This window comes from Dermacentor andersoni, chromosome 1 (genome assembly GCF_023375885.2).
Source record: "Dermacentor andersoni chromosome 1, qqDerAnde1_hic_scaffold, whole genome shotgun sequence".
Taxonomy (NCBI): Eukaryota; Metazoa; Arthropoda; class Arachnida; order Ixodida; family Ixodidae; genus Dermacentor; species Dermacentor andersoni.
In genome coordinates, this window is record NC_092814.1 from 378,082,267 (window position 1) to 378,100,346 (window position 18,080).

At 47.7% G+C, this 18,080-nt stretch overlaps 1 protein-coding gene across 4 annotated transcripts in view; it reads right to left on the reverse strand.

Moving 5' to 3' along the window:
* LOC126518492 (tRNA (34-2'-O)-methyltransferase regulator WDR6) overlaps nucleotides 1–18,080 on the reverse strand; it is a 255,301-nt gene that overhangs the window by 223,201 nt on the left and 14,020 nt on the right. For all 4 annotated transcript variants that reach the window (XR_007596414.3, XM_055064865.2, XM_050168279.3 and 1 more), the window contains exon 4: nucleotides 17,363–17,563. Coding sequence is in view for 3 of the 4 variants with exons in the window: in XM_055064865.2 (XP_054920840.1) it covers nucleotides 17,363–17,563 (201 nt within the window). In the remaining variant the exon portion in view is untranslated. The remainder of the gene's footprint in view (nucleotides 1–17,362; nucleotides 17,564–18,080) is intronic.

Below are 18,080 nucleotides of genomic sequence, written 5' to 3' on the forward strand. Positions count from 1 at the left end.
GACTCACCCTATGTGGTGCGTTTACGGTAAAGAGAGCGGGTGGATGAAGCCGCGCCGACGGGCTCAACCACTTTTGGGATGTGTCAACGGTTTTCCCCGCTGCGGTGAGGGAAAGCCAACTTCTGGTGGCACTTTTGCACCGCTTGACATTCAAAATATCAGGAGTCGCTGCTATTTTTGTTCCACGTAAGCGTAATTTCTGCTATACATACTCATTGTAACTATACTGTGTTAAAAAAATGTACGATACACAGGATAATTTGATGCAAACGGGTTCAATATAGTCAGGTTCGACTGCAACACAGTCGGTAAGATGCTAAATTTGCTTCGTTATATCGAAATTTCATTATATTGAATTCCACCTTTGATGCAAAGTACAATCACTGATGGATTTTTCTTACATGAAATCGGCCTCCAGATTTTCTGAAAATGCAAAATTGAAGGAGAAAAAATCCATTTTTTTTTTTAAATTTGAGAGCTGGTGATGAAATATACGGTTTCATTCCGCGTCGACAATATCTTCACATCAGCGGTATGCAGCAAAGCCAGCCACGCTTTCACGTCCACCCCACCCCTCCAGCTGATAGTGTCGCCTGCTGTGGGACAATGCTATCATGAAAAGTTTGAATGCATCATCTGCCGCACGTTTCAATGGGTCTCCGAAACATGAGATTGCACAACTTCCATTAATGCATGAGAAGACAGTGCACATGATGCCATGCCATCTCGGCATGTCCACACTTTGCACATGCAGCAGGTTACCTCTAAAACAGGGCACACTGGCTGTGTATACGCTCAGCTGCTCTGACAGCCATGCCAAGCCATGGCCACACTAGAAAAGGAGACATGCAGCAACCTGCCTCCTTCTCCCCCCTCACTCGTTTTGATCGCATCACCGCGAGCTCACTACTCACTACCCTTTCCCCTTAGTCATGCAGGGAAACAGCACTCATCTAGCCACTATCCTAGGCTCAGCCTTGCCTACTTTCACTCGCAAAGAAAGCAAACAAGCATGAGGGGTGCAATAGGATTTTATCACACGTGAACTTCATACGAAAGATGACACTGCTGTGCTTCAATAGTTGTTCTTGGTCACACGGTGCATGATTTGAGAGATACGTTTGCAAGCAGCCACTTGTAATTAAACCATTTTACCATCTGTATCCATGGGGTTTCCCTTTACTGTATCGGTAGCCCTTCGTGGTGGCAGTGAAATTTCGTTACACTGAAGTCATGCATAAACACACTTCGCTATATTGAGCTTATAAATACATGGTGTTCTATGAACAACAAGTTATAACAAGTTATATACTACATTACATTGAAGTTCGTTATAATGAGGTTTAAATGTACACACTAACTAGCAACTACAAATTTGCATCTGTTTACATGTGTTGCCACCAACAAAGAAAGAAATGCGACGTCATAGTGAGTGTGACCCAACGTATATACAGTACAACCTTGTTAACTTGACCCTTGTCGATTCGGAAAATCGGATAATTCGGACTCACACTTTAGTCCCGGCAGGCATGTGCATTACTTAATGCAATGAAACTCTCGTTAATTTGGATATATTTGGCCGCACACCGGTTAATTCGGAGAACTCTCAAAGCTTGGTGAGCGCCGCAAATGTGCAACGCAAAAGAGCAAAAAAGGCATTAACGTCCACCGAAACAAAGCGACGGAGTTCACATCACCATAGTTATCAGTGGAAATCGTATATAAATGACAGCAATGCCAGAACACCGCATGCCTATTTGTGCCTTTAAAGCCTTTGTTCTTGCGTTTAACGGCGCGCATAGCACCGTGTTGGGTGTGCCTTCATGACTGCATAGTCACCATCCGTGGTCGCATCGATAGCAGCTGTGGTTTCATCCACAGCAGTTGCGGCAGTAGTTTCGCTTTGACTCGGTGTGCGCATCGTGTTGGCAGTGTGCCTTCATGACTGCACAGTCGCCATCCACGATGGCGTCGACAGCGGCCACAGTTTCGTCCACAGCAGTTGCAGCAAACAGTGATTTCGTTTTGACTCAGTACACGCATCGGCCGCGTGCCTTTCTAACTGCGTAGTGGCCGCCCATGATCGCGTCGACAGCGGTTGTGGTTTCGTCCGCAGCGGTTGGTAAACAGTAGCTTCGTATTTACTCAGTGCAAAGCTGTCAAGGATGAAGAGCGCCATTCACATCGCAGTCGGTGGCGACACTAGTTAAAAAATAATTGGGATGTGCGCGCGGTAAAAAAAAGCGTGTCTCAAATGAAGACATGCACCACGGCCACACTGCCAAGGGAATCCATCGCGAGGCCTTCGCCGCTGCTAGCACTAATTAGTCATAAGATGAGGAGAACTGCAGCTTACGCACTGCTTTTCTGCAAGATAGATACCAGATTTGCTGATTCATTCAATAAATGAAGGCATATTGACGTAGTAAGCATTTCTTTATTTTCTTGATACCCTCAATAATTCGACAATCGGTTAATTCGGCCATTTCTTTGGGACCCGTGAAATCCAGATTAACGAGGCGCTACTGTACCAAGTAGGTATCTCCTTTTTTCCTCCTATAGTGGTTAAAAACAATTCAGGCTCCTCCACATGACCGTGGCATAGAAGACTGATGATAAGCAGCATTTCGAAAATTTGGTGCAAGGAAGCACACTGGTAGAATGGACAATGTATCTATCAACATGTCAAGCTTTACCTAATGTGTGTGTGCATGTTTGTGTGATTTACTGAGTGAGAACTGGCTGCACTTCTTTGAAACATGGTACCCACTGCTGTGTGGGTCTAATCATAGTATGCAATTAGTGTGCAGCATGTGCCCTACTAAGTACACGCCGTCCTCGTGCTGGGAAACTTGCTGCACTTGTTTGCATGAACGTCTAGCTCTTTGCGCTTGCGCTGCCATTGGTTGTGCCCATTGTTGGCTATATTCTTTGTTCAACAAACAAGATGGCGGCCAAGACGTCTTTTCAGCACTTCGTTCTTTTTGCAAACAAAAATGGCGGTACCCACACAAGCATAATGCGGTGGTATTTTATACAAATTAAGTGCAAAGCAAATGCATTTGAGCACCTTTTAGAGTCTGCTACCCTTGTGCAAGTAGGTAATATGCGGGGTTACGTTCCAGCAAGTTGCATTGATGAGGGATTGCAGTTCAGCGACATTTCATTGTCGACAGGTATGTACTGCATTGAATTCTACAAGCGTTCACCGGGGATATGCAAATATTTTGTTCTCATGAGAATTACATTGCAACAAGATTTCGTTATCGTGGGTAAAACTACTAGGCCATCCGATCAGGACGACGCACCGTCGCGATTGCGCGACGAAAAGTGTAAACACAATGTGGTAACCGATATGTGTGCAATAAGCTGGTACGGTTTATGCGGATACAAAACGCATTATGTTAAATGGCAGCCGAGTCAAAAATTTGACTTTACTACTTTTAAAATGAAACTACTGTTTAAGTGGCTATGGTTTAACAAGGTTTTACTGTAGCAGTGTCATGAGTCACTGGCAAGACCTGTATGATAATGTGAAAAAGACGAAGATGCCGGTCGACGAAATGGAAAAGGGACCCGCAGGCCAGAAGCATGTGAAGCACGTAAAGCGCGAGAGAGAAGATTAAGAAAAAGGAGATGCAGGCGGAGATGAGCGGGGCTTTGCTGACATGTTCGAGAAGGAAGACAGTGGCATCTCCAGCTGTGCTCTGGAGGCGGGACGCAGGAGCTTCGGGGACCACGGATTGGAGAGGAGACGTTCGTGGGTTGGTCAGCGACAACTCCAGCTTCTGAGCCTCGACTGTATCACCGTGGCTGTGTTCCGCGGCCCCAGTCCAACCCCACGCTGCCGTGACCGGTTGCTGTCCCGTGCCACGAAGGCAATCGTATGGCAACTTCAGCGGCACAACAGCCAGCTGGCCCAGACCACGTCTTGCGCAACACGGGTCTCTGCGGAAGACCACAAGCTCATCGCTCTCGTCGGAGTTCGACGCCCACGCTGCGTCGGAACCACGCAGGCCAATGTCCTTTGCCACGCTGGGCCTGAGTCTGACACGACTGGCGACGGTCAGAACGTTTGTTTGCTTGTGATGTCACGTTGGTTAGTCGAGCGGAGGAACAATATATAGTTGAGGGCTGGTTTGTCCTTATGTGTGTAGCTAGATTTTGGAGTGTCACGTGTGTGTATTGGCCTCGAGCTCCACCACTGGAAAAGCTGGCGCCCCCGTCGGCATGACGTGCTATTAGGGATCACGTGGACATAGCGGCCACGTCGGCTGCTTCGGAAGTGCTGAGGCGAGCTGAAAATGAGAGTTTGAATTCCCTCGTACGCTGAGGTCCTCATTTAGTGGCGAGCTTTTCCCACTTCAAGTGTCTCGTTTACAATGCTTGAAAGCACTACAATAGGTAGTGGCTGCCTTTGAAGGCGCGCAACATGGTAGGCTACTGCTCGGTGCCGCAGTGCCAGACGTACGCAACGGAGCCCGGTATCAGTCTTATTCAAACGTAGCCGCAGAGCAAGGAGCTGCGTGAAGCTTGGCTGGCGAAACTTAGAACTGGCAGACAGCCATCGGTTACAACTCGGGTATGCAGCAACCACAGACGCGAAGAACATTTCTGCTACGGCGCCGGGACTGCGCGATGTTCGGTGAGTAGCAGAAAACACGCACTGAGATGCTCGTCCGCGCCCGCTGCCCGGCTAATGTCATGACAGTTTGGTCTATAAACTTGTTGATGCTATATATACTGGCAAGTTCACTGGAACGGAAAGGGAGCGGTAAGACGCACATTAGGAAAAGGCACGGCATATGGTCATGTTTGTGTTATGAATTAATGCACTGGATTACGAAAAAGAAGCAGAGGGAAATCGCACGCTGAGAAGACCGATAAACATACAGTGCGACGCAACTTGAGAAATAATATTGAAATGTCCAAGAACTTAGAAGACAAAAAAAGATTGAATCATCGCGACGGCACATCGCAGTCGCCGTAGGCGTTGACGTCTCCATAACGAAATTATTTTTGAACAGTTTTGTAGCGTCCACTCAACAATGGTTGCTAGCGTACTGTCAAATGCTCATATGCTCATATGATGCGGCCTAAAGCTCACGGCACGGTGCGAACACGCTCTCACACCGAAAGCAAAACATTGTGCGCGGACATGCATGCAGACGCGCAGTCGGTCGCTGCGAACCCGTGCGATCGCTGCATTGAGGCTTCATTCTGTTATGCCCCATTTGGTTATACAGGCAGCCCACTATAAGAACATATTTCACAGTTTGCTCTCAGCTTTTGGCTACCTTTCACGCAAGAAGCCGGTTCGGGAGACTCCATCGCGGCGACCGTGCGCAGTACCGTTCACTGTACGTAATCGGCAAAGATATAGCATCTGTAAATGATTCTGTGCTTTCAGTTTGCCCAAGATTATTATATCGGCAGTAAAAAACTTCCCTCGTTTTGAGAGTACCTACATAAATGTCCAGGAGGGCTGCGATGGTGTTTTTACTGAGCGCCGTAAGCAAAACCTATGAGGAGCGCGCCGTGTGATCCCTCATACTACGCAAGGGAGGCGCTTCCGACAGATGGCGACTCCGTAACTCCTCGCCGCCAATAGTGTTTATAGTGTGTCAGGATAGTTTGCTGTTTTTTTTTATTACATTTCTTTTTCTTCCGAGATAAATGTTCCTTAACATATTTGAATTGTGTCTCAGTCTATTTATGGAGCACTGAAATTTCAAGCGTCTACTGCATAAAAAACTGCCCATCGCACGCTTGTCACACCAAGTTCGAATGAACGATCACAATGCCACTACATATGTCCGCTGTCCATACACCACCTCACGGCACCAAACGATTAATCTCTTCACTGCACCTAAACACAACTTTCTGCACAGCAAAATACAATTTACACTGCTTGTTGTCGTGTGACTTAACATCCCAACCTACCGTATTTACACGATTGTAAGTTGACTCGAATGTAAGTCGACCCCTCGATATCGCGTGACAGGAAAAAAAAAAAAAAGGAGCATACCCGAGGGCGCATTCGATAACGAAAATTTATTAGTAGCTGACATGGTCGCTGGACTACTCGTCTTCACTAGTGCTGCCAACGTCATCATTGCTGCGGTCCCACAGCGCGTCGTCGTCCAGCGAAATTTTACATTTGGCAAACGACCGCACCACGACATCTTGTAGAACAGCAGCCTACGCCGAATGCACCCAACCACACGCAACCGTCAGGGAGGCTCTTTTGACAGGTCCAGTTGGCGTAATTTCGCGGTCTTCTGCCGCCAGCCACTCGTTGTACTCATGGCGGAGCAGGGCCTTAAAAGGCGAAGGTCCGGGCTTGTTTCATGACCATGTCGCACTTCACTGGCAGGGACCGATCCCACATTTCAGCGACGTACGCCGCAAGCTTAGCCTACAGCTCCAGAAAGCGTCCAGACTTCGGCACGTGGGAAATTTCTCACTTGCCGTCACAGGTGAAAATTTCGCTTCGCTGCAGTCGCCACTCTCACACCACCCGTTCAGAAACATCGAAATTGCGGCCCGCTGCGCAGTGATTTGTTTCTTCGGCATAAAGGATGGCGGCCTTCTTGAACGCAGCTGTGAACGAGTGCCGAACGATTAGTGGGCCTGGAGCACTCATGACGACTGCGGAAGCATAGAAGTAGCACGTAGCCGGCAGTGAAGTAGAACGCGTCAAACCAATGCCAATGCCTTTCAACAGAGAAAGAGAAACCTGCGAGCGGTGTCTGCTCTTCCATGAACTACCGATACTCCCCGCAAGCGCCGCCGTTCTGAGTGTGCAGCCGCAAATGGGAACAGTGGCGCTTCCATCAACTATCGACACCCTCCCCATGAGTGTTGCGTGCACTGTAAAACTCTCAAAAATGTTGAAAAACCCTTCCGAAAAGCGAACAAATATGCGGGATAGCGAAAAGATATGGGTAGGGCCATAGAGCAAACATAAAATTGTAACTACGTTGTAGCTCCCGTTGGTCTCGCTTCTTTGGCGGGGCCATGTTTTGGTTTCGATTGTAAGTCGACCCCCCAACTTCAGACTTCCAAATTTTAAAAAAGTGGTCGACTTACAATCGTGTAAATACGGTAAGTAACTCTACTCAAAAGTCTGTGCCCACGTTCTCTCTCCCTTTAATATATTCGACATGAAAACAGTACTCTTGCTAAGCGAGGCGCTACCTCATTACTCTTCCGTTTGTTAACTTAGCTTTACTCAAGAATTCCAATGGCTGGTGGTCCGTTTGTATTCTAAAACATTTGCCAAACAGAAAAATATGGAACCTTTTGACAGCCCATAGGAATGCCAGGCATCCTTTCTCCACTGTAGAATAATTTCTCTCCGCACCATTGAGCTTCTTGTTGGCATAAAATACTGGATGTGAAACCCCGTCCTTTTCTTGCAAGAGTACCACTCCCAATGCCTTGTCGAACGCATCAGTGCGCAACACGAACTCATCCTCCGTATTTGGGGCTAACAGGATTGGCGGTTCCACCATTTTTTCATTTAGTATTTCGAAGGCTTTACAGAGTGATGACCTCCATTTCACATTACTAGCACCTTTCTTCGTAAGTTCCACTAATGGCGCAGCTATATCGGCATAATGAGGTATAAACTCTGTAGAATCCCGTCAGCCCTAAGGACGATTGAACCTCCTTCTTGGTTTTTGATTGCCCCGCCACTTGGATTTTTTCTCAAATGTCCTCTTTAGCAGCGATCCTGCCCATGCCTAACTTATGTCCTAGGAAAGAAACCACTTGGAAGCCAAATTCACATTTCTTTGGCTTAACGGTTAACTTTGCGCCCTTGATCCTTTGAAACAGCTCTTCTAATGTTTTTAAGTGCTCCTCCCACGCGTCAGTTGCAACCAAAATATCATCAATGTAGTGCTCTACATTTTGCATTTCATGCAAGACTCGTCTCATCAGTTTTGTGAATACTGCTGCAGCAGTTTTTAAACCAAAAGGCATGTACTTAAGGGGGGGGACATGGGTTGTGGAGATTATTTCCTGCATTTTATGGCCAAATCTGATGGAAATAAACAAGCTTACATAGTTTTTCGTGCTGATTTCAAATATGCAATAATTTTTTGTGGGTCCATTAGTTCAGGAGATTGACAGTGCTGCCCCTCTATTGTTTCTGGAGACAATGGAAAAAAGAACTGCTCAGCAGAAAGTTAATATTATTGCATAGCTAGATACTATATAGTGCAATAACTGCAATGCTGCAAAAAGTTTTCAAATGAAATTCTAATTAGCCATTCTGCAGGTGACCAAAATTCTTTCCTTGACCTAAGGCTACCACACCAAAAGAAAATTAATAAAATGAAAATATACATGTGCACAAATTTGAAATCTGCTCTCAGCGCTTTGTAATATGCAGATCAGGCTTTCTGCTAAAGAAAGAATTAGTGCTCTAGCTGTTCTAGATCATGAGATATCACTCCGACAGTCTAGTGAAGTGAACCAAAAACATGTTTTGAGAAAAGTGAGAAAACGTGCAAAACCCTATTTTATTTACAAATTTACAGCTGGGACAGCTCAGTAGGCACCAGGCATGTAGTCCTGCTGACTCCCAGCCCCTGTGCGCTACTTTTTGAGGGACTGGCGCAAATTTTCTGTTGCTTTGCGCTTCTTGGCTGATGCTGCCATTCGACGCCTATATTTCTCGCCCATGCGGGTGCGACTTTGCTCGCTTAGATTTAGACATAGTTCTTTCATTATGTTCTTTGAGGCACTTGCATTACCTGCATTGAACTTTAATACTGCCTCTGCCACAGCAGCCTCCACCATGATTAAAGAAGCATGCCGGTCTTTTGGCGCCAGTGCCCAGATCATCGAATGTAGGCTTTCGTAGTTATTTTGCATTTTACCACGCTGGCAACGTTGCAGCAGTTTCTTGTCTGAAAGACGTTCATATATGGGACGTAAAGCCTAACACACAAGAGGAGGAAGCTTTCGAGGATGTTTTTGAACCAGCTCACCCTTGGCCGCTGCAGCATTTTGCTTGCCAGGAGTTTGGGCCTGATGGACATAAGAATGTGATTAGCCACATCATCGTTTGATGTAATGTGATGATATGTGGCCATCACTGAATATTGAGTGGCATCTACCTCTCCTTTGTGGGTCTTCAGAGCCCATCCATAGTATAAGGTTAACTTGGAGATCAAGTCTGCTGTCAAGCAGCCCTTTCCACCAAGACTCTTATGTCCAGGGCCTCTGTGTTTTGCCACCAAGTTGCACAAAGCTGTCCCCATGCGCTTTTGCACGATTCACGCAGTCCTCTTTTTCAATTGGGATATACCCATACGCTTCATTATTTTGTAAAGCGAGATAACTGCGGCTGTCCCCGTCACAAAACACCGTTGTATACCGCAGATTGTGCCGCTCCAATGATCGCCTGAAAAGGATGAGGGCAGCTTCCACCTCCATCTCCCCAGCTTTCTTATTAGTGTTCTGACACTTGTGGCCATTCTTCCAGGCTCCATAGGAAGGGTCACTCTCCTCAGGCCCCGACTCGCACCCAGTACAGAAATTGCTCAATACAACAAATTCAAGCACATGTCCGCTGAACAACTCGATCACGGTGCCGATGCCGATATGGGACGTATGACCACGGGTCATCCATGACCCGTCATACAACACCGCGATGTTCCCAGTATGACCCACGTTCAGTTCGGCGTAAAGTTCGCGAACCGACCGCGCGCAGTCTCTTGTCAGATTACGCGCCGCGTGATCAGCCACTGGCGTCAACTTCGTCTTCCAGTAGCTGTGCCACGTTTTTGTGTGAAGACGACGGCTGATGCCCATCAAAGAGAAAAACGTCACTGAACGCGGTCTGTTGGTTCCCCGTTGCCTGCATGGCACGCATAGCCAAAACGTTCACAGCAAAGGGTTTCATTCGTTCAGCACTGTGAATGCGCGGCGAGCTCCACACTGACGCAATCTCTCCACAGTTTGCACACATAAAACGCAGCTTCACAGCGAGTCCGTATTCCTGCTCGTCTCGGACGATTTCTAAGGCACCATTGCAGATGTTGCAGTTCGCAAACGTTAATGAAGTGTTCACGGCACTCAAATCCACAATCGTAAACGTAGTCCCATCAGGCGGGCGAAGTGCATCGTCGGTACTGTCACCCACGAACTCACGTTTCCTCTCCGTCGCTGGAACGGAAGACAACTCCGATAGCTTTGCTTTGGCTTTGGCTTTCTCCTCCTCCAGCTCGGAGATTTGCCGGTCGATAGTATCTTGCCGTACCCGAGCACTGGTCAAAGCGTCCGCGGCAGACGGACTTGTCACAGTATCCGCAGCAGCCGATGTGGTCGTTAGGCCTGCCGTTGTTGCATCGACGATTTCGGCATCAGACGCTGAGGTTGTGGCGTCCTGGGCGTTTTGCAGTGTTGAGCAACGTTTTTTGAAGTTTTCGATGAGTGTCCGTCGCACTTTTTTCGCACCAAACTTGTGCCACGTTCGAAATTTGAGCTCCGTTTCAGACATCGCGTTGACACTGGGGCAAGATGGCGCACCTCAATGCGCGGCTCCAAGCGCGGAGCAGACGATGGCCATGCAGTTCCGCCAATCGGGAAGCAAGCTCAAGTCGCATGCACCGAGTGACGAATAAGAGGGCGTTCTAGTATCTTCTTTTGCTGCGCATTTTCTAAGTGGCCAATGGCTGAATGGAGCCCGCTCTGGCGGGGACTTGAAGGAAAAAGTCGCTTCTTTCAAATGAGACCAAGATGTCCGCGCTAGCACACGTGGAAGAGCAGGCGTGCGTTTTAGAAAATGTGCCGTTTCAGCGCAAGTTCCGCCTGAAATTCAGCTAGTACAGTGCAGTCCACTTATAACGATATCGAGAAAGATGAAAAATAGGATCGTTATAACCGATGATCGCTATACAGTATCTGGACTGCAGTTATCAAAAAAAAAAAATTAGACGCAGAACATACCTTTGCAGCTCTGAACTCGAATCCGCTACTTGCTCTAAAGAATAGATGATGTAGACAGTAGGCCGTGAAAAACAAACTTTATTTCTAGCGCCAATGACCGTGTCAAGGGTTAGGCGCGCCGAAATAGTCCGAAATCTGCACTTGCTTTTGCGACAGCTTCAGCTTCACTACCGCGGTGTGCATGGATTCCAGCTGCTGCGCGAACACTGGCGGCAATCCTTTAGCATGCATAAAATCAATTAAGGAGTCAATCGACGACAGTGCACTTTGCGTGGACATCGTGGTCGGGGTCAAGGAGCCACTGTCGATCTCGTTGTCACTGTAGCTGATGCCGTCGCCACCGTCGCACAACTTTGCCGTCTGTCGAGACAGCACATCTTCGGCGATCGCCTCGTCGGTGACCTCATCGCAGAACGAGGCAGCACTGTCTGCAGTCAAAAACTCCTCCTTCGACACACCACCTGTGTCACAAGTAGGAACGAGCTCCCAGAGCTCGGTTATGTCAGCGACTTCCACCGGGTCAGTCTCAGCGGGTTGGGGAAGTTCGTCCTTATGCACAAAGCCCGCCTTCTTGAAGCAATTGGTGATGAACCACTGGTAAAGCGCCTCTTCAACATCGGCGTACAAAGGGTCTCTAACCCTTTTCCGCTGATCGGAATGGCCGCTGATAGCTCCTGCCTTCACAATCGCGGTGCTCCCGGTTTTCAAGATCGTTGATATCGTTAACTGGACGAGCTCATACTTCTTCACGAGGGCACAAACCTTGAAGCCGCATCGAGAGTCCTGCAAAATATCCATCTTCGTGTCAAGCGACACAGCTTTGCGCTTTGTCGGCGCCATCTTCGAACTGGGTTGAACCGTTCGTTGCACGCTGCTTCGGTGGCGTCAGCCTGCTATCGCGAGAGAGACACGGGACGGGCGCCACCGCGCCGCTTTGCTTGTCGCTTCTTTTTTTTCTTTCTCTCTCTTTCGGAGCGACTGTGGCCGACGCGCATGTGCAGCTAGCGCCATCTTGTGGCGCGCTGCGCCTACTCAGCTATTCTCCGGTGCGCGGGCGGGGCGAGACGCGCTGCGCGGTAATGGCGGCAGATAAGAACTTACGGAGGTAAACATCGCCTCGTCTCGACATCGTTCGTTTCAGGGAACTAAGCAACGCAAACGTTACGATTATTTGGCACGGAAAACGCCGTCCAGACTGCAAAATTTTGATCGTTATATCCGATATGCGGTGAATAACCTATCGTTATAAACGGTTTTTTTCCCCATAGACCTAATGCATAAAATGACACTCTCATGTCGACCCATCGTTATAACCGATATATCGTTATATGTGGTATCGTTATAAGTGGACTGCACTGTACATGCCGTATAAGGCGTCACTGCGGCTAAAAAACTGATGTTATCAGTATGAAATTAACAATGTAGATGCAATAACAGCTGTACATTCCGAAAATGAAATAAAGAAAAATCAAGTTTTTTTTCGCAATTTTTGGTCGCCACAACCCGTGTCCCCCCTTAAAGTGGAAAAGTGCGCTAGAACACGAAAATGCTGTTTTCTCCTTGGATGATGTTTCCCTAGGGATCTGCCAGTAGCCTTTTGCCAAGTCCAGCTTTGAATAAAACTTCTTGCCTGCGACTTTCACGAACACAACGTAAATCCTCGGTATAGGCTCAGCATCCACTTTCGGGACGTTGTTCAAACGTCTCAAATCCACGCAGACTCTGTTTGAACCATCAGCCTTCTTGACCATGACTAAGGGTGCGTTGTATGCCGAGTTAGTCCTTTCTATTATTCCCTGACACAGCATTTCATCCACTTCCTTCTCTATTGGGTCTTGCACCGCCAGCAGTAGAGGGTAATGCTTGACATGTACTGGTTCCTCAGTCATGCATTGCAGTTTGCATTGCACTAATTCTATACTTCCTGGAAGGTCCGAAAACAAATCACTGTACTTGTACAGTAGAACCTTCAGTTCTGCATCCTGTTTTTCCGAAAGGGATGGGTTAATTGCCACGTTTTCTACACCCATACTCTTTTTGGAGCTCTACATGGGCATTTCTGCTGCACCAGTTTCGTCAGTCACAACCATGCAGGCTATCGTGGAATCTTCTTTTCTCTCTCTCTTCGTACTTCTTTAACAGGTTTATGTGAAAAACCTTCTTATGACTCCGTATGAGGAGTTCATAATCAACATCGTTCTTTTGAGTCACAGGAAAAGGTCCCTTCCACTGCATCAGTAGCTTGTTGCTATGGCTGGGAAGGAGGACCAGAGCCATGTCTCCTGGCGTCAGGCCTCGGTTCACTGTCCTGCGGTCGTAGTACTTCTTGTGTCGGTGTTTTGCCTGCTTCAAGTTCTGGTGCGCCACTCCACATGTTTCTTCTAATCTTTCCCTCAACTCCAATACGATGTATATGTGGCCTTTAGCTCTCTCCCGATTTCTTCATTTGCCCATAATTCCTTGAGAATCGCCAGTGGTCCTCTCACTGTTCTTCCATACAACATTTCAAATGGCGAGAATCCTATGCTTGCCTGTGGTACCTCCCGGTAGGCGAAAAGGAGAGCTGGCAGATACCTGTCCCAGTCTTTGAGCCTCTCTTGGCACATTCTCCTGACCATAGTTTTAATCGTACCATTGAATCTTTCGACCAACCCATTAGACATTGGGTGATACGGCGCTGTCAATCTCTGCACAATGAACATTAAGCTGGTGAGCTACTTCATCAATTCTGACATAAAGTTTAATCCTCAGTCAGTCAACACTTCCTTTGGGACCCCATACCGAGCAAACATCTCGAGGAGAGCTTCTGCCACTTGTATAGTGTCAATGGTCATCAACGCAACTGCGTCAGGGTATCTGGTAGCCACAACCACCAGCGCGAGCATATAATGGTTTCCCTTGCTACATGAAGGTGTTATGGGGAATATTATGTCCATGGCCACTCTGTGAAACGGCATGTCGACAATGGGCATGTCCCCAAGTGGTGCACGCCCCACTCGCCCTTTTGGTACTGTTCTTTGGCACACATCACAAGACCTCACAAATCTCTTCAAGTCGCTCTGAATTCCGGGCCAAAAGAGCTCTTCTGTAATCCTTGCTAGAGCGTTTTTTACACCCTGGCGACCAGCCATGATAATATCATGCCCTAATCCCATCACTGTCTCCCTAAAGGCCTTAGGCACAATGAGCTGCTGATCCTCTCTGCCTGAGCTGAATATGCATCTTCTATATAAAAGACCATTGTGCATAACAAACTCAAACGTAATGCGGCTTCTTTTCCTTTTCACTAATTCTCCTATCTTCTCGTGGCACGATCTTACCGACTCGTCCTTGTCTTGTTCTTCCATGAAATCAGCGGGCGTGATTCTTAACCACTGAATTGCAGGTACCTTCAGGGCTGACATGGGTGCCTTGCTCTGGGTTTGGGCTCTAATCCGTACAGCCAACGATATAACCGGACGGCATACCCCAGTTGCCGCTTCTCGTGAATTATTTATGTGCAGCTGTTGCTTGCTCCCTTCTTGACGTGGTTGTTCACCACAGTCATTCATCTCTCTTACAGCAATAGCTTTACTTCACTTCCAGCTCCAATCTGGATCATCCACTCTCAGTACCCCAGATACATTTCCTAGAATTATAGATCGTATAATGGTTCTTCAAGGCATTTTGCCTTAAGCCACCCGGTATAATACGGAGTGGAGACTTAAATACAGGCTCCAGGTAGGTACCTCACAGTGTTGTCAGCCACGATAGCTTGCGTTAGCACTCCTATCAGATCTTTGTCACATACCAGGCTCCTCTTTACAAAAACTGTGTTTGTGCCGCTATCTCTTAACCCTGTTCCCCATTGATCCCTCCTTCTACGACAGGTACAGCTTGTTCCTTTGGGCTTCTTTCCGCTTTTCCCTCGGTACCTGTTGGATCTCTTGGGCCTGGTTCACCTCTACACAGTTCGGTTGCAGGTCAGTTTCTCCACACTTCCCTATTACGCACGTTGTTTTTTCTGATGTGCCAGACCTACACTCATTCACACGGTGTCCCTTTCTATTGCATAATTACACACTATTTGTTGGTGGGAGCGGTTACCTCCTATGTGGCAGTTAACGGCGCAGTGCCCGGTATGATTACAGAGGAAACACCCTAACTGGGTTGGGTGCACGGTTCTCTGAGGCTCGTATTTTGCCTTGCCTACTTTCTCGCGAGGTCCTCTTTCACTCTTCCTAGGTTTCTAAGCCCCTGTGCCTCCAAAAATTGATCAGCGTGTTCGGCTAGATCGTTGAGTGAATCCAACTTTCTCTCTTATGGGAAGACATCCAGATTATGGCTACAGCAAGCAAAGAATTTCTCACTGACCTCACAATCACGAACCCCCCCATAAGTCTTCACAACATCAGCCATTTCCACCCACCGGCCAAAATAATTTGACAGGCAGCACGCAAATCGCTTTCCCGTTTCTGCGACTTCCGGCTTTCAGTTTCAGAATCGCTCGCGAGAACCTTCTGCTGCGAGTCGGAATCTTTGTAGTAGTGCCTTCTTAACCTTGCCATAGTCTAGGAAGTTGGAGGCGGTCATCCTCCCAAAGACACTCAGTGCCTCGCCTACCAGGCAAAAACTTGGGCTGTGGCCCGTTCACTCCGGTCCCAGCATTGTCTGAGGGCTATCCTTTTGAACCGGTGCAAGCATGCATCCACGTTGCCCTGCTTTTCATCTAATGGTACCATTAGCTTACGTCGACAGATTTTGTTGGCTTTTGGAGACTGCGAGCCGGAGGACAGTGATGCCAAACTCTTGTCATCACGGCGACACTCCGTTACTTGTGCCAATTTCAGTTGGAGTTCTAAAATTTCCTTCTCCCTAGCATGCACTTTCCGCACTTCCACACGTTCGGCCTTGCATTTTTTTTGGAAGACCTCTCTCTGTTTCTCACTAAATTTCAGGGCTTCGTCCTTCGAAAAATTCAACTCTTTCACTAATCCTAGTCTTGTCCCAATCCATTTCCGGATCACAAAAACTTCCTGACGGGGCAGGAAAAATCAATCCTGGCAGGCTCGCCAATGGTCAAGAATTTCAGCACTCCAGAAATGGACTGAGACACAATTCAAATATGTTAAAGAACATTTATCTAAAAAAATGAAAGGAAAAAAAAAGCACTAAACTACCCTGACGCACTATAAACATTATACACACACGAGACACTCCAAAAACTAGCTTAACACATAAAAACAAACCAGCCCTCAACTACATATGATTCCCCTGCTTGACTAGCCAATGTGACGTCACGAGAAAACGAACGTTCTGACTGTCGCCAGTCATGTCGGACTCTGGCCCAGCGTGGCGAAAGACATTGGCCTGCGTGGTTCCAACACAGTGCGGGCGTCAACTTCCAACTAGAGCGATGAAGTTGCGGTCTTCCGCAGAGACCCGCGTGGCACAGGACGCGGTCTGGGCCAGTCGGCCATTGTGCCACTGACGTGGCCAGGCGATTGCCTTCGTGGCACGGGACAGCAACCGTTTACGGCAGCATGGGGTTGGACTGGGACCACGGAACACATCCACAGAGACACAGTCGAGGCTCAGGAGCTGGAGTTGTCGCTGACCAACCCACAAACGTCTCCTCTCCAATCCGTGGTCCCCGAAGCTGCTGCCTCCCGTCTCAAGAGCACAGCTGGAGATGCCACTGTCTTCCTTCTCGAACATGTCAGCAAAGCCCCGCTCATCTCGGCTTGCATCTCCTTTTTCTTAATCTTCTCTCTCGCACTTCACGTGCTTCTCGCCTGCGGGTCCCTGCTCCGTTTCGTCGACCGGCGTCTTCGTCTTTTTCACGATATCATACAGGTCTTGCCGGTGACTCATGACAAGTAGTAACAAAGCTACTGGGATTTACAGCAACAGAATTGTGTGCTATGATCAAAACTACGACTTCCCCTACAAAGTTGCACGATGGCATGCACTTAGGTTCTGCAGGCTTTTGGACACACATAAACCTGTGTCGGAAGCACTGGGTAGCACATCACAACTCTACAATGCTTCATTTTTCTTCAACGGCAAGAGCACAACATGCAGACATGACAGTTTTGTGCTCTGTGCTTCTGCCATTATACCTACTTCCCATGCCCACACAATTTTTCTGGCCAATGGTGGCAAAGCATTGATGCCATAGTATGAATGATAATGACACAGCAATGACCATAAAGGTCAGCCTGAATCCTAGCGTGAGAGCAATGGCTCTTGCAGAATTTGTGAGGCTCCTTGCAATGGATCAATTAATAAGCTTTAGCCAACCTTGATTACAAACAGGTGTTCTACGCATGACACTTACTTGTTCAGAAGGCCAACATTCTTTTAGGAGTCTATTAGTAATTTAAAGAGACCTGCAAACACCATAGCAAAAGGATACAGCAAGCAGTAGTCGCTACAGGAAGTGACGGTGAGCGTCTGCTTGGTCTGCCAATCCCAGTGGGCTACACGGTTGTGGCCAAAGCAGAGCGCCAGTGTCGTGAAACTGGTGCCCGGGACCAGGGGGCCCGCCTCTGGTTGCAGCCATGCCACATCCCAGATCCAATCATCGAACATCACAGGCTGCAGGACAACCTTGAACCTGCACACACAAGGGGTTCATCTCCCTGGCTAGACTACCACAAACAAAATTTCAGTCAGCTGAGAGTACTGACGCGCAGTGCTTCAATCCGTTGAACATTTAGGACAAGCCTAATTTGTCCACCCTAAGCCAGCCCCTGAAGTCGGTAATACTAACAAGTGTAGCCTAATGAGGTTCATTAGTTTGCTGCTTGAGTGAACTTTAGCCCAAGATAAGATCACGCTCTCACAATAAATTTAAAAGAACAGATGGCCAGCAGACGTGTCATTTTTCTCCTTCACGTGCAGTCTGCAATTTCCTTTTGCTGTGTCAACCTGGGCTTCAATGAATATTCACGTACGAAAATATTAACCTGCTTTTGAGATAAGGAACCTCTCGATACAAAGAAATGGCCGAGGCGAATGTGCACACTTGTTTTAGTAAAGGTATTAGAAAGCATCCTAGTGAAAGTGCAGCAAATGGGCAATTTTTTGGCAACACATCATCAGGAGCTACATGACATTGCCATGCAAATTTC